The 25,958-nt window shown below is 47.7% G+C and overlaps 3 protein-coding genes across 4 annotated transcripts; 2 read left to right on the forward strand and 1 right to left on the reverse strand.

Moving 5' to 3' along the window:
- The first annotated feature begins 699 nt into the window (after positions 1-699).
- LOC133399667 (immediate early response gene 5-like protein) lies at positions 700-3,546 on the forward strand. Its single transcript, XM_061671371.1, has one exon. The coding sequence runs from the start codon at positions 2,329-2,331 to the stop codon at positions 3,355-3,357; it is 1,029 nt and encodes a 342-aa protein (XP_061527355.1). The 5' UTR covers positions 700-2,328; the 3' UTR covers positions 3,358-3,546.
- Positions 3,547-3,725: 179 nt separating this feature from the next.
- On the forward strand, positions 3,726-16,344 carry LOC133399666 (carnitine O-acetyltransferase-like). Of its 2 annotated transcripts, XR_009768245.1 has the most exons (15): positions 3,726-4,007; positions 5,314-5,583; positions 6,259-6,377; positions 7,657-7,710; positions 8,344-8,509; positions 8,586-8,760; positions 9,535-9,713; positions 9,808-9,908; positions 9,995-10,114; positions 10,206-10,328; positions 10,413-10,548; positions 11,714-11,776; positions 11,857-11,994; positions 13,371-15,837; positions 15,912-16,344. XR_009768245.1 is itself a non-coding variant. In XM_061671370.1 (14 exons), the coding sequence occupies exons 1-14, from the start codon at positions 3,981-3,983 to the stop codon at positions 13,584-13,586; spliced, it is 1,887 nt and encodes a 628-aa protein (XP_061527354.1). In that variant the 5' UTR covers positions 3,726-3,980; the 3' UTR covers positions 13,587-16,344. The 2 variants fall into 2 exon arrangements, 1 of the variants encoding a protein (XP_061527354.1); XM_061671370.1 differs by having other exon boundaries at positions 13,371-16,344.
- Positions 14,242-24,465, reverse strand: adamts13 (ADAM metallopeptidase with thrombospondin type 1 motif, 13). Its single transcript, XM_061671369.1, has 29 exons — positions 24,361-24,465; positions 24,059-24,122; positions 23,807-23,940; positions 22,846-22,929; positions 22,642-22,766; positions 22,425-22,571; positions 22,199-22,333; positions 21,765-21,915; positions 21,587-21,691; positions 21,352-21,503; positions 21,213-21,276; positions 20,756-20,882; positions 20,548-20,696; positions 20,346-20,466; positions 20,094-20,174; positions 19,831-20,012; positions 19,598-19,754; positions 18,741-18,870; positions 18,482-18,661; positions 18,190-18,388; positions 18,018-18,120; positions 17,822-17,951; positions 17,325-17,504; positions 17,037-17,241; positions 15,872-16,187; positions 15,641-15,784; positions 15,378-15,557; positions 14,509-14,681; positions 14,242-14,395 (listed from the first exon to the last, which is right to left on the reverse strand). The coding sequence occupies exons 1-29, from the start codon at positions 24,463-24,465 to the stop codon at positions 14,246-14,248; spliced, it is 4,173 nt and encodes a 1,390-aa protein (XP_061527353.1). The 3' UTR covers positions 14,242-14,245.
- Between the last annotated feature and the right edge of the window lie 1,493 nt (positions 24,466-25,958).

Consider the following 25,958-nt stretch of genomic DNA (forward strand, 5'->3'; position numbering starts at 1 on the left):
AGACAGCCACGTTGAAAGACCAATTTTCAAGAAGTTATTGTTGATTTCAAATTATCGGCATTCAGAGTCGAGCCAAACGGCGGTGGCCCATTGAAATACATTTCTTTTTGGAACGGCAAAGACAAAAAGTGCATAACGGCAAAGACAAAAAACAGCTTCATGAACATTTACATTCAAACTCTGAGAACACAAAAGCACACAGCGGCTGAAATAAGTATTGAACACGTTTTCCCATTCAATCTATTTCCAAAGGTGCGATTGACCTGGAAATGTCACCAGATGTCGGGATCAACCCAAGTAATCCATACATACAAAGAAAGTAGAACAAATCAGCTCAGAAATTAAGTTGTGTGTAATAATGTGAGACGACACACAGGGAAAAAGTATTGAACACGCCAACTGGTATTTCTTGAATATTTTGAGATGTGAGATGTGTTTTGACCAACACTTTGGCAATGAGGCCTTTTTGTAGGCTATCAATTCGGACTGGTACAGCTGATATTCATTTGCTGGATTGCTCTTTGATTATTGATAGATTTGAGGTGTTTCTTGGCTTTTCCGTGCCTTTTTGCACCTCCCTTTCTTCACGTGTTCAATACTCCCCCCCCCCCCCCCCCCCCCCCCCCCCCCCCCCCCCCGTATCGTTTCACATTTTTACACACAACTTAATTTCTGATCGTATTTGTTCTACTTTCGTTGTATGTGTGCATCACTTGGGTTGCTCCCAACATCTGGTGAAATGTTCAGGTCAATAACACCTTTAGAAGTATATTTAGTGAGAAAGATGGTGACGCGTTAAATACTTCATTCAGCCGCTGTAAATGATCCTACTCATTAAACCCGTCACACAAACACAATAACGGTAAAGTCGTGCAATAGTTCAGACACTTTAGCGCATATTAAATTGTGTCTGTTATTGTGTGCTGCAGAATGGCTGCCTGATCCTGGCACTTCAGCTCACAGATCCCTCTGGTGTATTGCGACAAAATAACGAGGCTCTTTCCAGTGGCTTTAACGGTGACGAAGGACCGTGTGTCAAAGATGCAAAAAAAAAAAAAAGAAGCAACTCACAAGACACTTAGATGCCTTCGGGTTAGTTTTCATGGAAAAGGAGGAAAATCCTATACGTAAAAAAAAAAAAAGTCATTAGCATCTTCACAAAACATGTCACAAATCATGTAACTTCATTGAGGACACATAACTGGAAAAAACATTCTGGCATTAAAAGTTTGAAAATCGCGACTTACGAATAATAGTTTGTCATCGAAACAATGACGACACAAATTCAAATCCCCCTCCCAGTCACATTGAATCGATTTTCAAATGGAAATTGAGCGGGCCGCGTCTTCGCTGCTATTGTTCACACTACCGGATGTGAAAATGAGCCAAAGAAGAGCCCAAAGATTCAAAACCGTTCTCTGTACGATGCGGCGCCACTTTGGAACTCGAACCCCAAAAAATAAACAACAGCGTATCGAGTGCATTGTTTGTTCAAAAGGTCTTCATGGCGTCTCTGGAAAGTCAACGGCTTGACATGTTCAATCGTAACCTCCCTTTGACTAAAAACAAATAACGCTTTGTAACTCCATTGTTCGCGAGTTGGTTGCTCAAGGGCACCTCTGCAGTTTGTTTTCACGACGTCAGTAAAGGGGCGGATTGGAACCCGCCGCGCTGCATTCTGCACCGTGCGAATCTTCACCGCATTCTACAGCTACGACTCGTTTTGTCCAATTTAGTCAAGACACAACCGCGACTGAAGCAGGCAACCCGAAGCGGGCGAAATGCGATCCGGCGTCAAGGATCATTTTTGCTGATTTCGAAAGACGTTCGTGACTGCAGTTGCGGCAACTGCATCATGCCGGGAGATGTTTTCAATCATCAAATTCCCGCTTCAAAGGACGTCACTACGACAAGATGAATAAGAAGCAAGGAAAAAAACCAACAACAATTTGATAAATAATCCCCTGAAAATGTCAATCAAAAGTGACTACGATGATAATTTTTTTGGAGACGTCTCCGTATTGGCTCTCACGTGAAAGCGTGCTTAATTGTGTATTCCGCATTAGTACGTTCACAAATACCGTATCAGTAAATGTGTATGGTTTCGACGCTATCCGTACATTTGGAATATACGGCGCTTTGGTCTCGATTCGTGAGCTGTCGCTCCCCCCCAATGCGCTATTCCCATAATAATATCGTCCAACGGCACACCGGGCTGCGTTCCTATTTAGCAGACTGCACCGTCGCGCACTTCTCCTCGTCTCTATCGCGACATCCTCCTTATTGTCTGCCAATATCCCGTCGTATCGCGCCACCGCTTCAAGTCCGATGACGGTTGCCGCGGCAAGATTCCCAAATCGGCGATATTCGCACCGCCTCCCTCGCATTGGACAGCGTCTGCGCGAGGGCGCGGCGAGGAAATGTGAGCCTCGCGAAGACGTGCCCTCAGCGAGTAGACATGGAGCGCCGTGTACACGGGCTTCTCCTCCGAGCAGACAGGAGCGTCCGCTAGAAGGCTCGGCGTTTGAAAGGGGCCCGTCGAGGATGGAGAGCGCTTTGGACGCACAGCACCTCATCTCCATTTCGCTGAGGAAAATCCAGAGCTCCAGGACGCAGCGAGGAGGCATCAAGCTCCACAAGAACTTGCTGGTCACGTACGTGCTGAGAAACGCCAGGCGCGTTGACATGAGCGAGAACTCGCCGCGGACGCAGCGCTACGAGGACGTGGCCGCCGCCCGCGAGACGCACCAATACCTCCGGCTGACCGGCGGCGGCTTGACGGGCTTGACGGACTTCTACTGCAACTTTGGCGGCGCTGACGCGGACACCCTGCGCCGCGGAGCGCCTCCGCAGCCCGGCTGCCAGTCTGCGGAGGCGATGCTTCCTCCGAGTGACTGCGCAGAGCTCGCGCAGGTGTCGGAAGGCTTTTGGACTCCCGCCTGGGAGCCGCCGCACGCCCCGAGCGCGCACGTCAACCACAAGACCGTCCTGGACCTGGACACGCACGTGGTCACCACCGTCACCAACGGATACTTCCACTCGGACTGTTGCGCGCAGCCGAAACACTTTCAGGCCGCCAAAAAGAGAGCCGTTGCGGAGCCGCACTTGTATTTGTCGGACTTCGGGCCGGTGCCGTGCAAGCGGCCGAGGACCGACGAGGAGCCGCTTTCGGACCCGGAGCCCTCGGACTCCAGCAACATCTCCAACCTGATCTCGGTCCTGGGCTCGGGCGGACTCTCGGACTTTGTCAGTTGGCAGCACGCGGACCTGGAGCAAATCTTTGCCTCTCCGACTTTGAGTTTCAAACACACTTTGTTGACGGCCAGCGGGTGGACGCGAGCGATCGAAGCCTTTTGATTTCGATCACTGTTTGCTTTGTGCGCTTTCATTTGCTTGCTTGTTAATAAAACTAACGTGTCGCCACCGAAAAGCCTCCCTGTGCTCTGTTGTTGACACATTTCACACGTAAACAAATTCCGCCTGACGTATAAATGGCATTTGGACAGCAGAAAACGCCATGAAAATAAATGCAGTTGAAGCGGCGCGGACGAGCGCGTTTCGAGCGGCGTCGCGAGAGCTCCCCCGCGCGGCAGGCGCGGGGAAGTGCACGCTCGCCAGCCACACGTCCAGTTATTTTGCCCACCCGGGAGCACAATTAGGTTTCCGATCGCGTTATTGACGTTGACGTTGCTTCAAAGATGCTCATTCGGCATTCTTCGTGCCCGGTGCAAAACGGCAACGACTTGAAACAGCTCGGTGGGGTATAAAGGCTATCATAGCGAGGTTATTGGCGTGCGGGGTGCACACGGCTGCACGGTATTTAAAGGGCCCGCAGTCGTCTCGGCCGATTGGCTGGCCGGCTGGGGCGGCTCGGAATAGAATGCCAACCGAAATCGCTGCTGCGCTGCTCGTCCTTGAGACATGACTGCCGCAAGCTTTGACGTCTTCCAAAGACATCAGCGCGTCGTCGACCCGACACCATGTTGGCCCTCTTCGCCAGGACCGCGGTGAGTGGATTTTGCACGCCACCGAGACTGTTCGACGCCCCTCGCGCGCCATCGTCTCTTTCCCAAACACTCTCGCGTTGCCGTGGCGCAACCGCAACCCAAAGCAAAACCAATCGGCGGACGTGCTCGTGCTCGTGCTCGTGCGGCCTGCGAAAAGGAACCGTGACGCCGCTAGCCGACTCTTCGCAGACTTTGACATTGACACTTGACCGCGTGCGCAGCACTCCAAAGGATTAGGCGGAAGTTTCGTCACAAACGCGCTTAACATGAAAGGCAGAACGATTTCCTTCGTAGGCAGAATGCGGACTCGGTCATATATAAGCGCTCTGCACATGTTTGTCATTGGAAATAATCACATTGGAGCCGGCGCCCTAGTGGTTAGCGCGTGTGCACCACAGCGGCGAGGCTGCGGGTTGGAATCTCGCCTGCGGCCTCCTGTTTGCTCCCACGCTGCACAAAACAAAACCTGCGCGTTCGCTTGCTCGAAGAACCTCAAGTTGTCCGGAAGTGAGAACGTTCGTCCGCGCGTGTCCCGCGACGGGCGGGAAGGGCAGCCACCCCTCACCCCCCCGCCCCCCTCCCCCCCCCACCGCCTCCGCCCCAATTTCAACAGGGAGTGCAGAAAACGGATGGACATATTGCTGCTTATATCCCGAATAGACCATATCCTTCGTGTCAACAAGAATGTCAAAAGTCGGCGAGTGGCTCCAACTACCGGAGGCAAATTCCTCGCGTGTCTTGCAGCACGCTTGCCCCCCCAAAAAGCCGCTTGTGATTGGGGGGAAAGCGTTTGTGGCGTTAAAGGTGTCGTGCCACAAGAGCGCGTGTGACGGCGACGAGCGCAAACTTTATTGGGCCCCGCAGATCGCTGGCGCCATTCCAAAGGTTCAGCGTCTATTTTAAGTTGGCGCGTCTGCTTCGCCGCTCAGTTGTTTAAATGTCCGTTTTGTCCGCAAACGTGGAGAAATGACGTTCGCGGCACTAAACAAGCTCCTCGCATTGCAAACGAGTTCCCCCTCGCCACCCGGGAGTCCTGTTAGGTGCCGTTAATGGTTGACACATCGATTGATGATCGTCTGATAATCGGGCAAATATGTAGGCCAGTCAGTGCTCGTGCGCGTGTCCAAATGTTAGACCGACGTCGGGCACACGCTCGATCGTCGGAATGGCTTATTTGTTCGCAGGAGCTTTGCGGAGTGCGGATGGAAGATTTGACCGACATTTTCCAACATTCGTATCGATCCCATAATGACTCTTTTCTCTTTTGTGCCATTGTATTTTTGAATCTTCCAAACGCTTTCCCCAGCTGCGGCCCGGCGCGGTGAAGCCCCGCCGCCTGCCGCGGCCCGTCGCGAGCGCCCAGGAGAGGCCTCTGGTTCGCCAGGAGGGTTTGCCCGAGCTGCCCGTGCCGCCCTTGAAGCAGACGTGCGAGAACTACCTGGCCGCGCTGGAGCCCATCGTCAGCGGAGAGGAGCTGGGGCACACTCGGAAGCTGGTGGAGGAGTTCCTCCGAGGTGGCGTCGGGGACCGCCTGCAGAAAGGCCTCGAGCGGCGGGCCCGAAAGACCGACAACTGGGTAGATGGCTGCAGTTCGAGTATCTCGTCAACCGCGCAAATGCCCAACGTGAACGGCTGTGTTGTTGTAATGCACCCATTCCGGCCTAGGGGGCGACAGAAGCGACGCATTGCGCCTTTCAGTTGAGGCCCAAGTCGAAGCACTGATTCAGCTTCTTCACTGAAGTCAAAGTGATGAAGTACAGGCTCTGAAATGTTCAAGAGTCAAAAGTAAAAATTACATTTGACTGTCAGCTATGCACAATGGCCGTTTTGACAACTTCGCAATTCTTTTCTCTACTTGGTCATAGAGGAAAGAAATCCAAACGCCGGACCCGCAATCAGAACAACGTGTTCCCATAGCTTGGCTCACCCTATGAACGGACTAAATGATGAAAACAGAAAAAGAAAGAAGAAGTAAAAAAAAAAAACATACCTGGTGGTTTTTAAGCTGGCACAACACAGTCGCCACGGGTCCTTTCTTGGAGCAATGATCCTTAATAAGGCCATGGATGGGGAATAGCCTGCTCCTCTGAATCTGTTGCCATTGTCGTTAATGCTCCCTGCTTGATGTTCCTCTATTGCTGCTTTCCTTGGTTTTTGTGTGTGTGTGTTTTTTTAACGCCTTATTACTCCCCAAAATGTCAATCCATCAATCAAGATCCGACCCACTTGACTCGGCTCTTTTGTTTTCCAGCTATCCGAATGGTGGATGCAGTCCGCCTATTTGGACTGTCGGATGCCGGTGGCCGTCTACACCAGCCCCGGTGTGGTTCTGCCACGCATGCGCTTCCAGGATCGCCAAGGACAGATGAGGTGAGACGCCGGCCGCCAGCGACCGTCGCATTCCCACCGTTGGAAACACAAGTGCCGATATCGAAAACCTCAGCGTGTTAATCATGTTGTTCCCGTGTGAGATTAACAGTGTTGGGGAGTAACTAAGTGCATATAAGGAGATGGCCTAATTGACTGATACAATTTCAGTCGTTGTAGTTCATTGCATCACTGTGAGAAAATATGCAATTAAATGACATGTCGCTTTTTAGAAATTTCCATGATTGCAATTTTAGTTGCATTTGAAAGACAGCCGCAAAAGCTCGAGATTTGATGAGATTGTTTTCACATCACTTCCTCCTCCCGAAGCCGACGCTTGTGATTGGCTCTCTCTGGTCACGTGGCGTTCTGCTCTGGTTTCAAACACGACATACTTTCCCAAATACAGCATGACCTTGAAACGCCACCCTGTGGCGCAATCTTTGAGTTCGTCTGAGAATTTGAAAAGGTTAGAATCACCGTTGCGCTTTTGAACACATAAAATAGCGTCCAACAGTTTCAGCTTGAAAATGTTGGACTTCTTTATGGAACGTTAATTTATCTGGTTTGTCATACCAAGCCGAATTGTCTAAATTGTGCCCATTGGTCAAGAAGTCGACACGGTATTGTGTGCTGCTTTTCCACATGCTGTCCACATGCAACAAACATGTTTAATTATGCATTTATATCACGTTTCGTTCTCATTGTATTATTTGTGTAAAGAGCAAATATGTGTTTCATTCCAAAATAATGGTCAATGGTTTTAATGCACTTTCTCCAAGGAAACATCCAAGGGTCCTGTTGATGCATTCATTCAAAAGGAAGAAAAGTGGCAGCAATGCAATCAAATGTAATGAGTGATGTTACATTGAGAAAGTCGTTGAAAAAGTTACACGACGACACTACTATTCCGTTTTCAACAGGGTAACTTGTCATTGTAACCGACCATATTTCCAAAGTCATATGCAGCTGTAGTTTCAAGCCGACCTTTGCGCAGACTTTCTTCGCCGCGCCGGCTATTTCAAGCGCGCTGCTCCGAGCGTTGCTCAGCTGTTTTTGACCGGCGTGACCCTCGGGATATGCAGTGGACGCGACGGCCGCGTGCGTGCGTGCGTGCGTGCGTGCGTGCGTGCGTGCGTGCGGCGGCGGCGGTCTCGCATAAGAAGATTCAGCAGTGCATTGTTTTCATTCAGCACGGCACGGAATTTAGCGGGAAGAGTGGAAGCCATCATTTGTCATTGTTGATGTGTCAATAACGCAGTGACGTACGTCTCCTCTGCAGGTTCGCAGCTAAATTGATCGCAGGAGTGCTGGAGTTTAAAAAACTGATTGACAGGTGAGTTTGAGCAGCGAGTACAGCGGAACCTCGAAATTGAACATCCTCGGCACGTTTTGCTCTTTCTCCGACCCTCCACATGGGGCGTGAAAGACGACAGCAGCATTTCAGATTCCCAGTCTCGTTCGATGCAGTAATACTCGAGCTCAAACATAAGACACATGCATATTACGCATCTTCATTTATGAGCAAGGTTAAGGCGGAGTGTGTTGTTGTTTGATGGTTTAACATCTTTTCACACTTGTGTGACAAAAATGGTGGAAAAATACTGCGAGTGATTGGGAGTGTCATTTTATGTATGCGCTTGTCAACCAGTGTTTTACTGTTTTTTATTTCTTAAAGGGAAACTAAATGCAAAATCTTAGCAAGTTTGGTTTAGATGTGTCTGTCCAGTTACATGGTAAATTGGGCTTTTGCTTCTTCTTGAAGTATTTTGATACGGATTCTCATTCTGAAATGTTATATAATGGTCACAGTTTGACCTTGGGGGGGAAATTCTATTGTTTTTTCTAAATTCAGACAAAATTCAACATTCATCATAGATTGTGTTGGGCCTGCAAGGTGACACTGTCTCATACCGTTCAAGCAAACCAACCGGATTATCATGCAAACTAATTGATTCATTTATCCCAGTGACACCCTCCCAACGGAGTACCTGAGCAAGAAGCCGCTTTGTATGGACCAGTACAACCAGATCCTGTCATCTTGCCGTATCCCGGGAACAAAGAGAGACACTGTTCTGAACCAAGCAATTGGCAAAACGCCTCCCACTCACATTACTGTCGTTCATAACTTCCAGGTACTCGGGACGGCACCGTCGTGCTGTTGCAAAGCCCCGAAGAGAGTGACGTGATCCTGCCTGTGTTCCCTTGCAGTTCTTCGTTTTGGATGTATACAACAGTGACGGCACCCCGCTGACGGTAGACCAGATTTACATGCAACTGGAAAAGATTTGGAACACCTCTTTGCAGACCAACAAGGAGCCTGTTGGTATCCTAACGTCACAGCATCGTAACACGTGGGGAAAAGCGTATAATAATCTCATTAAGGGTAAGGGGGGGGGCGGGGGTGGCCTTCGGTCTACAGAATCCCTCGCTGTACACTGGTTCGTTTATTGCGGATTCAATGCATCGCGCGTTATTATTATTTTGTTTCATGGTCAATGTAGTGCAGTTACTCGCACATCTCTGATACTGTCAGCTAATTTAAATGTGACAACTGTGACTCACAGAAGGTCAATCAGGCTAATGTTCTTAACAGACAAAGAAACCTTACTGAGTACCTTAACCGTTTAGTTTTATGAAATAAATTCACAAATACCAACCTTAGCCTGACAAATAGCTAATGCACACACTCATATAACATTATTGAAATGCAAGTAAAGAGTAATGTTTAGCTTACGGTACTGTAGTTTAAAACATCAGCACAATTAATTCTGGGTACCCATAATGCTTTTGCTGGCTCCATTGCCAGGACTGTGTGGAACAGTGCAAATGGGTAACCCTTTTCACATCATATCCACGTGGGCTGCTGTTCACGTCGTTCAAGCAGGGCATGCCCAATAGGCTTGGCTTGTGCTTGTGTGTGTGGATGGCAACCTCAATGGACGAATAAAATACTCGCACCTCTCTCCAAAGTGCATATTCACAAATTGCCACTGGAATGCAAATAAAAAAGTCACTATAGCCTGTTTTTTTTTTTTTTTTTTTTTTTTTTTCTGGAACGTTAAGCCCCGCAATAAACGAGGGTTTACTGTACTTTGAAATAGTACGAAGATATCACCATAAAGAGACGGTTCTGTTTTTTTCCCCCCTACCTGTACAGATAAGACAAATAAAGAGTCAGTTCGCGCCATCCAAAAAAGCATCTTCGCTGTCTGTCTGGACGCTCCGATGCCTCGCGTGTCCGACGAGCTGTACAAGAGCCGCGTCGCCGCACAGATGCTGCATGGCGGCGGGGCTCGCTGGAACAGCGGCAACCGCTGGTTTGACAAGACCTTGCAGGTGAGGCAATGTCTTCATCTCTTGATCAACTGATACAGAAATGCTGAGGACGAAGAATAACCTTTTTTTTTTTTTTTTTATGAATCATCCACAGTTTATTGTTGGGGAAGACGGTACCTGTGGACTGGTGTATGAACATGCACCTTCAGAGGGTCCTCCCATAGTGTTTCTCATTGATTATGTTGTTAAGTACATGTAAGGTTACTTTTATTCTGTTCAGATCAATATTCCCACCATTTTCAAATGGACTGGGGATGATTTTTACTTTTGCTTTGTCACAGGCAGAAGACAGAAATAGTCCGTTCCCCCATGGTTCCTCTAAGCATGCCTCAGAAACTGCGTTTTAACATTACCCCTGAAGTCAAGAGAGACATTGAAAAAGCCAAACAAAATATGAACATGTATGTGCGTGTGAGTGTTGGAGAAGATAGTACAACGATCCGCTTGTTGTGGTCAAATATTTGACGCAACTTCTTTTGCTTGCATCGCCAGAATGGTGCATGACCTGGATGTGAATGTCCTCATGTTTCCTGATTATGGAAAAAATGTGCCAAAGCAACACAACCTGAGTCCAGATGCCTTCATTCAAATGGCTTTCCAGCTTGCCTATTTCAGGTGAGACGTCCCGTTCGACATCACAATTGGTGGTGCGCAGTGATCGTGTATGCCCGGTCAATCGGTCGAACTTTTGCGTTTCAGGATGTATGGCGTATGTTGCGCCACGTATGAGAGCGCATCGTTACGAATGTTCAAATATGGACGAACAGACGTACTACGCGTAACCACCAAAGAGTCGTTGAAATTTGTCCAAGCAATGCAGGACCCGACAAAGCAGGTGTGGTTACTTGTTGAAATGTACTCAGGGCATTGAATCGATCGCAAGCGGACTGTTCAGGTTGTCTTAGAAGATGTTTCCTCTCTCATCCGAGCAGGCTTCATCAGTTCATGCAACAGGGCTCGATAGGACAGCTCTCGCCTGGTAAAGCAAAGCAAAGCAAAGCAAATTTATTGATACGGCGCATTTCATACACAAGGTAACTCTATGTGCTTTACATGATTGAAAGCATTTAAAAACAAAGACAAAAAACAGCTTATAAAAACATTACAATACAATTAAAACAGCGTACAGTGCAATAAATGTCATTTAAAAGTGGAAATGCTCGAAAAAGCATGGGGGAAAAAAAAAGTTTTTAACCTGGACTTAAAAACATGCACACTTGGGGCTGACGTGACTTCTGTTGGCAACTTCTTCCATTTGTGTGCAGCATAATAGCTAAATGCCGCTTCACCATGTTTGCTTCGGACTCTGTGCTCCACTATTTGACCTGAGTCTGTCGATCTCAGAGCCCTGCCGGGTTTATATTCCATTGGCTTTTCATTCATGTATTCAGGATCTAAACCATTTAGTGATTTACAGACCAGTAGGAGAACTTTAAAATCTATTCTAAAGCCGACTGGAAGCCAGTGTAAAGACTTTATAATTTGAGTGATATGCTCTGACCTCATTGTTCCGGTCAGAACCCGAGCTGCAGCTGCAGCTGTTTAATGCTCTTTTTAGGGAGTTCAGTCAGAAGACCACTACAATAGTCAAGTCTATTGAGATAAAAGCATAGATGAGCTTCTCGTGGTCTGCTTGACACATGCAAGCGTTCACTCTGGACATGTTCTTCAGATGGTAGAAGGCAGTTTTAGTAATTGATTTGAGTCGGAATCTATCAGAACACCAAGTTTTCGTTTTTTAAAAGAGAGTGACTCCAGGTATTTACTAACAGCAATCCTCTTTTCTTTATTGCCAAAAACAATTACGTGGGACATGAGCTAATGAAGCCCGCTCAGATAAGAGGCCGAATGTCTTCTGACAACAGGAGCATTCCAGTTGCAATCGATTCAGTACCCTGAGAATACAATGACCTGGACGAATGAGAATATTTACAGGCTTGCTGAAATGTAGTTTTGACTGTAGTTACGTTGTTTGACTGAGCATCAAATCTCGCCAACAGAACACAGAGAGATTGGCACTGCTCCAGAAAGCTGCTCAGAGACACAAGGAGAATGCCTACAATGTGAGAACCTCAAATTGCAATCTCACAAATATACACTTGATGTCAGTTTGGCTCCCAAGCAACAATTTGTCTCTTTTAAGGCCATTCATGGACAAGCCATTGACAGACATCTTCTGGGACTGAGGTTGCAGGCTATTGAAGACCTCACATCAATGCCTGAGATATTCATGGACACTTCTTTCGCTGTGGCTCACCATTACAATATCTTAACCAGTCAGGTATATTCATGTATATACACTGAAAAAAGATGACAGTCTGATTAAAAAAAAAAAAAAAAAACATAATAATAATAATAATAAATAGTGTGAATGCTTAGTGATTGAGGCCTAACAATCATCAGTTCAGTATTTTAAACTGTATCAATGTTATTTTGCAAGAAGATAAAATGCAAAATCCTGGCCCAAAAAAAATATACAACATACATACATACATAGTTGACGCTATGGAGATGTACGTAGCTATTAGCTATGCTATTCCGCTCACAGCCCCTAGTGATATAATTTCATGTTGCTGTTTTGTATTGCTAAGAAATAAGTAGAATTATCTATGATGACAGTGTATCCCACCAGGTATCTTCTTTCTGTATGCACTATAGGACTTGTTCAATCAAACATTGTTTTCAATAATAAGGTCAGCCTAAATTAGACTGCGGTTGTTTCTCGATTTAACGGACCAACAGGGGGGAAGGCTCGCCCGTTAAAGCCGTTTATTAATTTGAAGCGCTTTTGTTTTCGTGGCCTAAAAACTCCCCATACAGTCCTAAACATTGCAAGTAAACGTAAGTTGACCTAAACTTACCTTTAAACATCGTGATGGTGGTTGAAAAATGCCACGAAAGTGCCGTGCTCGCAGTGCTTTGGAGCGGCGATAACGGCGTCCAGCTGGCGGGAGAAAGTTCTTGTGGCGAGTCGGCGTCGCTTTCAGAAGCCGCGAGGATAGCGCGCCTTCCTTTTCTCACCTCCGTTGCGATTGGATGCCATCGTGAAGGGCTTGACAACAACAACTTTACACTGTGCCGATATCACTATAGCATATTCGAGAGACGGCGTACACGACAAGCGGCCAAGTAAACAACGGCGTCTATTCGTGGAACTACGAGTGCCCGTCTCTGCCTGTCGATTGCGCCAGTAAACAACAGCGGCCAATTCTGGAACTAAGGAACTTTGTCCGTTGCAAAAGGGGCGTCTTGAGTTCCAGCCGGACGTTGCTTTTCTGTCTATTAAATTCCAAGTCTGTTGTTTCCAGGTCCGTTCAATCGAGGTTCAACTGTACTTTGATGATGACATCACATCCATTCCGAAAAATAAATCGAAACAAAAAGCTCGCTCCGGTACCGTTTTAAAAACACACAATATGAATGGGATCCAAATAAGCGCGCAGATGACCGCGTGCTCGGTGTAGTTGGATACAAATAGGTGTGTGAATGCGTCAAGAGTTCTTCCATTATTTTTACACCGTATGTGGCCGTTGTTCTGCTGATGTAATAGATGTATTGGAGTCCTAGAATCCTATATTTTTCATTCCTTTTTGGGATTGCATCCCATTTGTTGACTCGCGTATGGGCCGTCATCCTCACCGCGTCTGTTGGTTCCAGGTTGGTTCCAAGACCGACTGCGTGATGTGCTTCGGTCCGATGGTGCCAGACGGCTACGGAGTGTGTTACAATCCCATGGATGAGCACGTCAACATCGCCATCACAGCCTTCAACAGCTGTGAAGAGACCAACGCGGCCAAGTACGCAAACACTGTAAATGACGCGCTGCTGGACATGAGAGCTCTTCTGGAGGACACAGCTCCGGCCGAGCGGTGAATCCTCGCTGACGAGGAACCGCGATGCACTGAGAGTCCGCGGAGGAAGCCTATTGTTTGCCTAAGTTTCTGAGGAGCCTAAGTTGGGACTGTTGAGGCAGGGCCATTCAAATGAAACACAAGTCTCACTCATGGAAATGAACGGAATTTTGCATTTACTTTTTAAATGAAACATTTATAACATTCTGAGCGGCACGGCGACCGACTGGTTAGCACATCCGCCTCGCAGTTCTGAGGACCGGGGTTCAAATCCCGGCCCCGCCCGTGTGCCGTTTGCATGTTCTCCCCGTGCCTGCGTGGCTTTTCTCCGGGCACTCCGGTTTCCTCCCACATCCCCAAAAACACGCGTGGTAGGTTGATCGAAGACTCTAAATTGTCCGTAGGTGTGAATGTGAGGTGTGAATGGTTGTTTGTTCGTATGTGCCCTGCGATTGGCTGGCGACCAGTTCAGGGCGTACCCCGCCTCTCGCCCGATGACAGCTGGGATCGGCTCCAGCACGCCCGCGACCCTCGTGAGGAGAGGCGGGACGGAAGATGAATGAATGAAAGAATAACATTCTGACTGCTTGCTTGCATTTACTTGTTTCATGACAACAGTTAAGTCGGCTGTATCAGATGCGTCTTATGTAGGAGAAACAATTGCGAAAGCTGAAAAATTAGTTATACAAAGGAATATTCCGCTCGAAAGCTTCCGGCTACGCGCTGGTAATCTCCATGGAATTCAACCTCAGCCATATTTCCAGAGGACTGCCACAGAAACAGCTGTGGGCCTTTAAACACGTTGGTCTTCAGCATATCCATGTCCCGGATCTGAACAACACACACAGGACACGTTGCACGAGAAAAAAAGAAAAGAAAAAGCCACGCATGCCCAAGTACGACAGTTGTTGTATTTCCCGTAATACGATGGCTCCGGTGCCCACCATAATGTATGAAGACTGCGCGTTTGTGGCGTTGAAGAGCGAGCCGACGTGCACTGCTTGGATTCTGATCTTCACCGAGGGCGGAGCGTTGATTAGCACCCGACAAGTGCGGTTCCTGTCCCATGTTGGATTCTCAAAGACCCCGCTGGGGGAAAACAACTGCTTGTCACAATCTTTGGACAAAAGCAAAAATGGTGTTTCGTCAGTGGAGAACACATCATCTGCTTAGCGATGTTAAACGTGATACCGGTAACTTAGTAAGTTGTGTTGTGTGCCGTTAAATGAAGCTAACCTGTACCCAATTTACTCACACAACATGACATTACAAGAACTGCACCATTGATTCCGCCTTTCCTTTTCTTGTTGTTTTGAGAGGAATCAATTGAACGATGTCCATTATTGCGGTGGCAAAATGCCGCGGTATTCAAATGTACTGCATCGCGCTGAAGGCTGCGACGAGATTTGACTACGTTAGTGCGCAGCTGATGCGGCTTCAAAATGTTCAGTAAGAGTACTGTAATTCACAAGTACTTTGTGGTAAGTCTTTTTCATACCATCGCTCTCCAAAAATGGGCATGATTTTCATTTATTAATAGTAAAAGTGAATTTGGGCAGAAATAGCAAATAAGATTTCAAAAATCTACATAATGCCGTTTCTTTTTTTTTTTGGTGTGGAATTGATAACATTTTTCTAGCAAGGGCGTAATATAATTCCAAAGTGGGCCCATTCAGTCAGCATGTTGGTGAGTTTTCGACCTTTTCTTGTCCTTCATGATGCAACAAGCATTTTTCGAAATCACGCATTTGTTGTCATTGTGGCCGTTTTTCTGCCGAATCGGCCTCGCATACGCCGCCCGCACTTGACATACTCGGACGGCGGCTCCTTTTCATGTTTCTCTGTGAGCTGTAGCTGAAGACAATGCCATTCCCAGAAGTGAGCAGATTCTGATGCACAAGAAGGACGTTGGTTCTGGTGGTCAGCGTGCTTCCCGCTATCTGCTCACACTTCCTCACAAGCGCCAGCCGGTCAAAAAAGACCGCATATTCTCCTACGGGAACACATTCAACAAGTTAGTTTGGCCTTCAGCTTCTTTCTCGATAAAGCATGTTTGCGTGCTGGATTTACGCTCACTCTTCCGGCAGTTTAGGGAGCTCGACTGTATTTGGACGCGGATGACCTCACCCAGGGGTCGGCCGAAGGCCACCGTGCAGGGACCGGTGGCGTTGCTCAAGTCAACTGTGCCGGATTCTTGCAGGAGCAGCTGTCCACACGCATCTGGCGAGGCGCAAACACTCTTGGGAAACTGCTTTGATTTGCCGCTAATGAAGGTGAGCGGAGAGAGCGATCGAGCTTCATTATTACTGGCTTGAGGTGAAGGTCTGGCCGTTGTGTTGGACTGCAGGCAGGGGACTGATGGACCTCCAAGACAGTTGCGCACGCGGAACCGTTTAGTAAATGTATTGCGAGACGGGTGAAAATCCTTCTCCAATGTGGGACGCGTAGCCGGGATGACGGGGGACGTAGGTGGCGCGTCCGCGCAGCTGCCCGCGCTGCAGCCCTGGATGGTGATGGGCTTGGGCATGTGCATGCACATCAGAGGGCTGAGGGGCTCCGGCTCGGACGGGCCCACGCATGACACGGTTCTGGACTGAATGCCGTATCCGCACGACACTGAACACTGCGCGCGCCAAGAAAACACACTCAAGATTCACAGACATGCTAAGCACAATGTCAGTAAATAACCAAATTGTTCGCTTTTTAACGTTGTAATGTTTATCGGTGGTTCTCAAGGATTGGCATGAGGTACGCGGGCTCCTTCTAGTGGTTTGTGAAAGAATCACTGGAATAAATGGTCCCAACTTTGCAGAACGTTACTCTGGCTCTCAAGTTTTCTTTTTTTTTTTTTTTTTTTTTTTTTTTTTCTCAATCCAGTACAGGGCATTTGTTAACTACACTTCAGTTATATTTACTTTTAAATTCCATACATTTGCATTTAATCTGAAAACAACTAGCGTGTGCGTAATGCATTTTAGTTGAATCTTTATTTAAGTAGTTTTGATTTGCTTTCCTGTATTGATGCAGTGTGAATGTTCAAACTGTGCATAATGTTAGCGTCTTAAAATAATATGAAATACATTTAGGAACACAACCTGCGCCTGGATTTTGAGGAGGACTTCGGCCTACTACGCTACTGTATTTGAATGTCGTTCATTCTGCTGGTCCTCGGAGAGACAAATGTTTCTTTTCAGGTCGTACTTGGTAAGAAGTTTGACAGCTACTCTTTTCTATGATTTGACTTGACTCGGCGGGTTGCCCGAGTACGAGAGGTTCCAGGTTCACTTCTCGACTTCTGCCGGCCTTCCTTCTCCCTGCGAAAGATTGTCTGTCGGCGTGAATGTTTCGGTGAATGTTTTTGTGTGGCTTTGCGAGGAAAAGCGGTGAAGGGAAAGGACGGCTGGATCGTAGCGGCATTGACAGATTTCAGTGACGAGTTGCGTGTTTCCCGACTCCATTTGGACGCATGTACCTGGCTCCATGCCTTGGCCTCCCAGCCCAAGGTGCACACCTGCACCAGGCAGGGCACCGTGGTCGCCGGTTTGACCGACATACGGCAGCTCTCCTCCAGCACCACACTTTCCTTGCCTTGGACGAAGTGGACACAGGACACGTTCCTGTGAGCGACACCCAGGTCGCAAGACCTTGAGCAGGGCGACATGCTCTCAACCTTCCACCTGGACACAAGAAAATCACGCTGCTGTGATTTTTGCATCGGCGACAAACAAACCAAAAGGAGTACGGTGTGTGTTTGCGTTACGTTGCCGGGCAACTGCGGGTGTTACATGACACCACTGCTGCGGGTTTAGGAAAGTCACCGCACTCCGAATCCTCCAGCACCTCCTCTTGCTGCCCAGCTGTCTGCCGAGCACAGTACAGCACCGTGTTGGCCACCCCTCCGCCACACGTTGTACTGCAGATGCCTGGCTTAGACCGCCACCTGCTGGTGGAAGATAGATGATCGTTGTGACGAGCAGAGCCAAGCCCCCTCCCACCGCTGCAGCGTCACCTGTGAGTGACGACTGTGCCACAAGTGCCGCACTTGTATACAATATATCGAGTTTTGATGTTTGTGTGACCTCTCTCATTTGTTTCATATGTTTAATGTGCTTGTGCACTTTTGGCCGGTGGGGTACAGGCGGTATGTTAAGATGCGCTTGTTGACGACCGACACGACACGAGGTCACCAACAGACAAGACACACCTCTCAGGAGGAAGTATCGTCACAAAATGTGATTATTTTTCATAGTTTCTCACATGGGAGGGCAAGGGAACGTGTTGCAGTTCTTAGTTTTAGGAGGCGGTTGGGTTGAAGGGTCACAGTCGACATCCGGTACCCTCCATCTGGTCTGATGGTCCACACAGGAGAACCACGTTTGCGTTGTTCCTATCGACGGAACGTACTTTGGGTGAGCGACGAGGACACGACGCTCGCCCAACGCATCGTTCGTACCGTTGCCGCAGGTCTTCGAGCACGGCGTGACAACCGGACTCCACACAAAGACGGAGGCTTGACTCAAGCGCGGCCTGGAGCCCGACTGCGACTCAGGCTGGTCCTGTTCGCGGCAAACTATTCAAAGACACACTTCACACTTTGAAATAAGACAAGACGGTCATCCGTTTACCTCCCGCGTCACGTCCCACCCAATGGGGCAGACGTCCACGACGCAGGGCGCAGATTCGGGAGGTCTTATTTGACTTGAGCAGAAACTTTCATCGACTTCAACCTCTCGGCTGTCGTCTTGTCGGACACACGACACGTTTCTTTGGACCTCTCCGGGCCCGCACACCGCTGAGCAGTCCCCTGCCTCCCGCACACGCCATCTTAGAACACAGAGAGTTCACTTCCTTCCGCTCCGTCCAAATGTCTTCTATTGAGGCAACACGACGAGTTGCTGTTTCGTGTGCGCTTCCTACCTGGCAGGACAAAGTCGAAGATGACATTTTTCAACAGCATCGGGAGCCGCGTCGGCCGGGCAGTCCGATTCCCCAACCTTCGCAACATCGGCGCCGTGTTTCTGAACACACGTTACGGAACGGATTCTCTCTCCTGTACCGCAGGAAGCGCTGCAGGATCCAAAGTCTCCTGTGATCCAGCTGGAAATCAGTTACACGAGCGCCATATGTCAGCGCCACAGGTCAAAACACGGCCGAGCCCTAATTGCGTGGTACTGGCCTCGGCGGGCACGCTGCGAGCTGGCAGGGCGTTTGCAGTGCGAGAAGCGGAGGAGACGCAGGACAATGACGTTCCTCCACGTGTGCGTCGCTTTCTTTGTCCACACACACGTGCCGGTGCTTCTGCGCACCTGCAAGACAACGTTGCATGAGCCCGCGCCGCGGAATCGTCAGTGTGTGATCGAGAGCGACGGCGGCATGTCTCTACACAACAACAATAATAATAATAATAACGAAGAATAAGAGGGAAACCGATTGCTGGTGATGTGCACGCCATCCACTTCTACTCGCCTTTTACCTCACAACACATGACCTAGTTACCTTTTATACTAAAACAATGGACTTTGAATGAGCGGCGCAATGGATCGTACAAGAACAGCTACAATTGGAACCGACGTTTGACACTTCTTTGAATAGATTTGCTGAGAATTTTCGATCTTCAAATGTTCAACTCCTTTGACAAAGAAGATACTAACTACAGATAAACTCGAAAAACTAATGCGCAGTTGAAGATGTCTTTAATCTATGTTACTGCACATTCACAATATCACATGCAACAGTTTTTCTGAGCAGAGAAGCCACACAGTCGAAAACCGCTCAATTTCAACATCGAATTTGCTCGCTTCCATAATACAGTGAAAACATGCTGAATAATAATCTAATGATAATGAATGCAATGGTAAAAAGGGCCAGATTTCATCAGTAATGTGTCCATGATAATATTCTTTGAATATGTGTTCAGTATTTTACCGAGAGTGCCAGAGCAAGACTAAAGATACGTACACTGGGATTATTGGTATCGGACCGAAGGGTCCGAATAAACAAGCGACTAGAGCGCGTGTAAAAATGGTGGCCTACCTAAACCGCAGGAGACGGAGCAGGGTGTTGTGACAATGCTCCACGTGCCTTCGCGTTTGATTTCGGTCAAGTCGCTGTGACCCCTGGGAACGTAGAACTGATAGCTAATGTCGGGGCGGGTTTTCTCTCCATATTCTTTTCCGTATTGCCGATAAACCTGCAATACGGATACATCGAGATTTGAAATGGCGGGACCTTTTGCACAAAGTGTACCTTCACAGCGGTTTCTAGACCTGAATGTTTATCTGCTGTTGTACTGGTCCAAGCAGCAGCAGCTCTTCCATTTGAGGCAAAAGGTCAGGGGTCAGATGGAGGCGGTACTCAAGCCAGTCATCATCCAGCGCGGAGGGATGGGTCATATTCATTGCCGTTCTGCCCGCCCCAGAGACGATATATTGATCCCCGTATAGTACAGCTGCACACGCAGAGGGCAAAAACAATCGGAAACGAAATTCCCAATCTTGTGCGCTTCTGAAGCTGAGGTGATGCCGCGCACCCAGATGAGTGAACAGAGGTGCCCGGTTGACCATATAAACCTGTGTTGCGTTCAACGGCAGCGACAGGAAAGTGGTGTACTCTGAAAGAAAAACAAACGGCACAATTTGTCAGTCGAGGCTGTCAGGCGGCACGAATGCATTATTCATGCATCATCTCATAATTATGTCATTGAAATGGAGGACTTGAATGTTTCTCGACATTTCAAGATGTTGTTTCTGATGGATGTTTAGTCCGAAGATGTTGTTCTTACCTCTTCCCTGACCTCCAGTGAAGGAGTCGGAGGTCAACGTGCAGGAAGATCCGTCCCCCCCGCACGAGCCACACACATCTCTTACTTTCCCAGAGTGCAACACGCCATCGCAGCCGAACAGCTGATCCGCGGCGCGTGGAAATAGAAAAGTACATGTCACATTGCTGCGCGTCTTTTCTTTCGCTATCCAAATCATCTCTACCAGACATTTCCCTCGCAGACAAGCGGCTACGGAACCGGAAGGAGTTTGGCCGCCGGCCTCGCAGCGTGTTCCGTCGGCGAACTGAGATCCACGGCTCACGATGAAGGCGTCTCCCTTGGGCCGGCACATGTATCTGCATAGCTCGTCACCTGGTCACGGCAAGAGTACGTTGACGGGGAGGGAGGGAGTATCTTTTGTGCGTACCCACCTTTTGAGAAGCCCACCGCAGGGATCCAGGTGTAGAAGGAGGCCTGGCCCGGAAGAAGGTAAAGCGGTTTGGGGTCCGTTGCGGAACACTGCTCGGCCATGAAATCGAGCTGGGTGCGCTCGCAGGCCTGCAACGGCAAAGATGCTTCGTCGGCGAGGGTTTTTTTTTTTTTTTTTTTTTTTTTAAATAGATTTTCTGGCGTTAATGATGAGCTCGTGAATTTACAGCCACAACCGCCAAGAGCTGTTGAGGCTTTTTTCATCGACTTTGTTGATAGCGATATGGCGAGCTCATGGCTTCACCTTCCGTTATCGTCCTCTGCCTCAATCCACACGAAAATAATTGGGAGGCTTTTTTTTGGGGGGGACCCAGAAGAACACTTACAACAATCCACTGAGTAAACAGCACTGACCTATTGCCTAGAGGCCCTATGTAAATATGAAGAGTCAGTAATCACCTGCTGGTTACAAAGTTCAGCCTCGATACTCAGCCCCACGCAATCATCTCCCCCAAGCGCGGGTCTGGAAACATCGTCGTTATTATTTCGGAACTTGTTGAAAAATGCTGTCTCGTCGGTGACTGTGACTTGTGTCAACCTCGGGTTGTTGCACCGGCGTGTGCGGTGAGTGACTCCCCCGCCGCATGTTCGTGAGCAGCGCGAGAACCCAGACCAGCCCGACCAAGAGCTGTGCACCACCGCGGAGGTGCTGAGCTGGTCCGGGGACACGCAATGTCCCTTCAGACACCACTGCAAGGAATTCAAAAATACATTTTAAAAAAAGTCCCGCGTGTGCTTCACTTGGATATTTACTCAAGGTTTGATGATATTACTTGATGAGGTCCGCATTGGGTGCCATCAAGGAGCGGTACCAGAAGACGTTTGCAGAAGCTGTCATCATTTGGTTTAGTGTGACAAGATAGAAAACTACACATCGGCTGATGGGGAAGGAAGGAATAATATCTGTAGAAGGTCAACTGCTTATTACGCTGTAATAACATGGCTTTTTACCAGATCTAGATTGGCGAACGAGCAACTTCTTGCTGTACTTCCAAAAGCTATTCGACACTGGTCGTCGATCCCGTAATAAAGGCCAGGTTTCCAGTCCTGTAGGGAACTTTCCAAGGCTGGTAGATCCTTCACACATTCAGCATTTCCTTCACTGGGAACACAATTGCATGGGATCTACACTTTTCCATTGAGAGAAGTAAAACAGGATACTGAAGAACTGACCCGGCGTGATGGGTACAAAAATAAAATAAGAAAGTGTTGGTCAAGCGAGTGTAAATACTCTTTGTTACATTGGGAAATAGCAACGTAGTCGTTGGATTTTCTGTATTAGAAAGATACATTTTGGCAGACCTCACGTTGAGGATTTTGAAATCTAACACGATCGCAAACTAGCGTGAAACACGATCCGTGTGTGTTTTGGAAGCGCGGCTGACCTGAAGAAGGCGAGCAGCTGAGGTCCGCTGCAGGGCGACCATGCCAGATCCACGCTGTTGTAGCCTCCGTCAGAAGCCATCAAGAAGCCAGTCCGGCTGCACGAGTTCCCCACTCCGTCGTGGTTGACGCCGAAACTGGGTGACAAATCTTTCTACATTGACTCGGCCCCTTGCATTTTGTGGGAATACCGCTGGGCATTTTGCGCGATTGACCGGGGATTAGCACCTGTGTGCGATCTCATGAGTGATCGTGATCCCCAGGTCGAATCCGGTGTCCTCTGTGATCACGCAGCTCCATTCAGCGGAGCAAGCGCCTCCCAGCTGCGTGACTCCCCTGACCTGCTTGTTGCCATCAGGCAACGCCAGGTCGTACCTATTTGTTGCGGTATAATGAAAGACAATTTGCCCGTCTCGGCCCTTCGCACCAGGAGCGTGCCGCAAACCTTGTGATGTACAAGAGCAGATCGGCGTGCAGCGGGTCTGTGTCATTGGACGGATTTAAGCGTGAGCCCCAGTCGCAAACGCTTCGGAGAGACGACGTGATGTTCGCAGACAATCGGATCTCTGACTGGAATAGGGCGAAAGGACAAGAATCTCTCGAGCGGGGAAAGCCGTTGTGTGTCCCAGTCGTGCAAGGGGTTGCGGACCTCTGCTTCTGACAGGATGATCATGCGAACCAGGTGCACCATCACGTCGGCTCCCAAAGTCATGTCTCGCAACAGTTCGGAGGCCTGTGGGGACAGTCGACAGAATGGAGTCAATGGAAGATGAACCCCACACGATCATCTGCACATTCGCACAAGAATTATAAGATCGGAATTCCAATATTCAAATTTCACTTTTGGAATGAAATAGAATTGACACAAAGACATGGCTGTCAACTGTACTTTTCAACGAGGTCGTTTCCCTCCAAAATGTGCCTCGAATGCTGGACTTTATTGGCCACTTAATTCATCAAAAGTCCTGAGATCTTTGTGTGGGAAAAAGATAGGAAATGGCAGAGGCCACCAAAAATGTGCTATCAATGTTTGTTTTTCCTCTTCAAACGTTTGCGTGTCCTCCTTTTCTTACTGTTTTTGGTGTTTCGATTGGATTGAGTTTGATCGCATGTTATTTCTCGTTTCCCTGCGTCCCATGTTCACGTCTCGCTCGTTCGGTTTTCGTCTCCACCTGTTCCTTGTGTCTACCAATCATGTGTCTTGTCCAGGTGTGCCCCGTTGTCTCATCGGTTTGCTCGTATTTCGTTCCGTTTTCTCTCATTCAGTCTTGCTGTCTCAAGTTTCCCGTTGACTTTGTCGTGGCGACTCGCGTTTCGGTTCCTTTTGTTGAGTCTTGATTATTTTGGAACTTGGTTAATTTTGTATTTTGTTTTTTCCTAGTGCCTTTCTATTTTTGTGAAGAAATACATTTTGGGGAGAGATTCATCCTATCACACTTTGTTCACGTTAACAGGTCTTGTTTATTATTATTAATAATAATAACACTCATGTGAAGGCTTGACTCTCACCCAATGATTCTCCCAATGCATATTTCTGTTCCCAGCTCACATTTGAGAGGGAAAGCTCTGCGTGACTCCTTCCTGTATTTCTTGCGGTTGCCCCCACTTACAATGTTGAGGTTGGTGAGTATGTAGCGTTCTGTGTCCTCCTTGTGGACCTGCTGGACATCGGGTCCGACCACTACCAGCAGTTCCAAGTGCGTGACATCAGGCGTCGGAGTTGACCGACCAGGCCGACCTCTCGCTGTGCATAACGTACGTTGTTTTTATGCCCAACACATTTTCTTTACGATTTATTCATGTTCTTTTTTTTTTTTTTTTTTTTTTTTTTTTTTTTTTAGCTGGGCTATAGGCTCGCATACCTGAGATATCAGAAGAAAGAGTATACGGAGCCACGTCTCTTTGACTGCGCGAGTCATCAAAAAGCTGCAAAACAAACAGACCAACAAAAAAATCATGTTCATTCTGGATATTTTAGCAACGACAGATTTCAATTACGCACATGTTTTAAGGTTCCACTAAAATCGAGTACAACTCTGCGGGTTGTGGATGTTTGACAGATGATAAACAGTTTAAAGTTGAAAAGTCCAATGTACTTAGCAGAGGCCCGCAGCAGTGGGATCAGAAGCCGCAACGCTCGCGTCCACGTAAGCTTTTCTCTTACCTCGGCCGACGGAGATCTCATTAGAGCGCCGGAGGCGGGCAGGAGAAACAGCAGCAGACGGAGCGGAGTCATGGACACCATTGTGGCCCGCGTCCCTGAGCACATACCTGGTCTGCTTTAGTACTAGGGCAGTATGTGATCGTCCCACACTGCAGGCTGTGATCCCGCCAAGGGGGAATGACTAACTAAGGTCTTTATGCAAACAGCAGGGACAAAGTTGATGGATGAGACGTTTCATTTGCTGTTTTTCCCTTGTGTGGGACCACAGAGAGGCCCCTCATTGGTTGCCTCAGCTGTGTGTATACCGTGACTGTCGTTGGAATTTCGGCACTTGTGGCTATACGGAGAATTACGTCCCTCTTTGAGTTGATTCACGCTGTCATAGAGAGAACGAGGGATTAATCATCCTTAATCATAAAACGCACACAATTTCCCCCGATAGCTTGCAGCAGCCACTACCAAATTAGTCAAAACACACTGGTGCTGTTATCTATTATTACCACTAGAGGACAGACATGAGCCTAAAAATGGGGGGGGGGGGGGGGGGGGGGGATAAAAAATGTGAGGATTCAAATCTGTCCACATACACTCACGGAGCGCATGACCACTACAGGCAGGATTAAATTTAAAGGCCTTCATTACAAGGCCATGAAATTACACTATTGCAGCATTTCTGTGCATGGACAGAAGTACTGTACAGAAAAACGTACATTGTGGACTATGGCATACATTGTTTAGATAATACCATCCCGGTAAACATAATTAGGATGTATGGAAAGGTATTTTCTAAGAGTAAGTGATGTCTATTAGTTTGTGTGAAATAGTGCTGGGAAGATGACTTTGGAAATGTAGTTGGTTACAATAACCAACCCTGTTGAAAATGTCATTGTAGTGTGACTATTTCAATTACTTTAGCAAGTAATGTAACCAATTACATTTGAATTACATTAATTTTGAATGAACGCATCAATTGGACCCTTGGATGTTTCCTCTAAAAAGTGGATTCAAACCATAGATAGATTTTGGAATTAACCACGTTTGTTCTTTATAAAAAATATGAAACTCTTAACAAACATGATGAAATTTAATTGAATGTCTTTGTTACATTATACATATATACAGTACATTAAGATATTCTGTATGTGTCCAGCATGTGGAAAACATGATAGCATGTTGACCTAATGACAAATGTGGACAATTTAGACAATATGGCTTCATATGACTCTGAATATATGTGAATGTTCCATAAAAAAAAAGTCCAAAATTAGAAAATAAAAACTGTCCAAAAAGTCATTTTTCTTTTTATGTGTTCAAAAGTCTTACTATGAGTCTAATCTTTTCAAAACCTCAGACAAACTAATAGATTGTACCACACGGTGGCGCTTCAAGGTCATATTTGAAAAAGTATGTCATGTTTGCGACTACAGCAGGATGGCACATTGACCAGAGAGAGTCAATCACAAGTGTTAGCTTTAGATAAAAAAAAAGAAAAAACGGAGGTATTTTTCAAATGTAACGAAAATTGCAATCACGGACATTCCCAACAGCAACTGTAATTTAACGACACATTTTCCCCCAGAAATGTCATACGTTACAAT

Source organism: Phycodurus eques, chromosome 3 (genome assembly GCF_024500275.1).
Source record: "Phycodurus eques isolate BA_2022a chromosome 3, UOR_Pequ_1.1, whole genome shotgun sequence".
Taxonomy (NCBI): domain Eukaryota; kingdom Metazoa; phylum Chordata; class Actinopteri; order Syngnathiformes; family Syngnathidae; genus Phycodurus; species Phycodurus eques.

Coding starts and splice junctions, on each gene's coding strand:
- adamts13 (XM_061671369.1), bottom strand. CDS start 24,465: ATGTGCTCAGGGACGCGGGCCACAATGGTGTCCATGACTCCGCTCCGT. Junction 22,334..22,424: donor ACTCATGAGATCGCACACAG/GTGCTAATCCCC, acceptor TTTGTCACCCAG/TTTCGGCGTCAACCACGACG. Junction 21,277..21,351: donor CGCCGGTGCAACAACCCGAG/GTTGACACAAGT, acceptor CGATGTTTCCAG/ACCCGCGCTTGGGGGAGATG.
- LOC133399667 (XM_061671371.1), top strand. CDS start 2,329: ATGACGGTTGCCGCGGCAAGATTCCCAAATCGGCGATATTCGCACCGC.
- LOC133399666 (XM_061671370.1), top strand. CDS start 3,981: ATGTTGGCCCTCTTCGCCAGGACCGCG. Junction 10,115..10,205: donor GCCAAACAAAATATGAACAT/GTATGTGCGTGT, acceptor TTGCATCGCCAG/AATGGTGCATGACCTGGATG. Junction 11,777..11,856: donor ACAAGGAGAATGCCTACAAT/GTGAGAACCTCA, acceptor GTCTCTTTTAAG/GCCATTCATGGACAAGCCAT.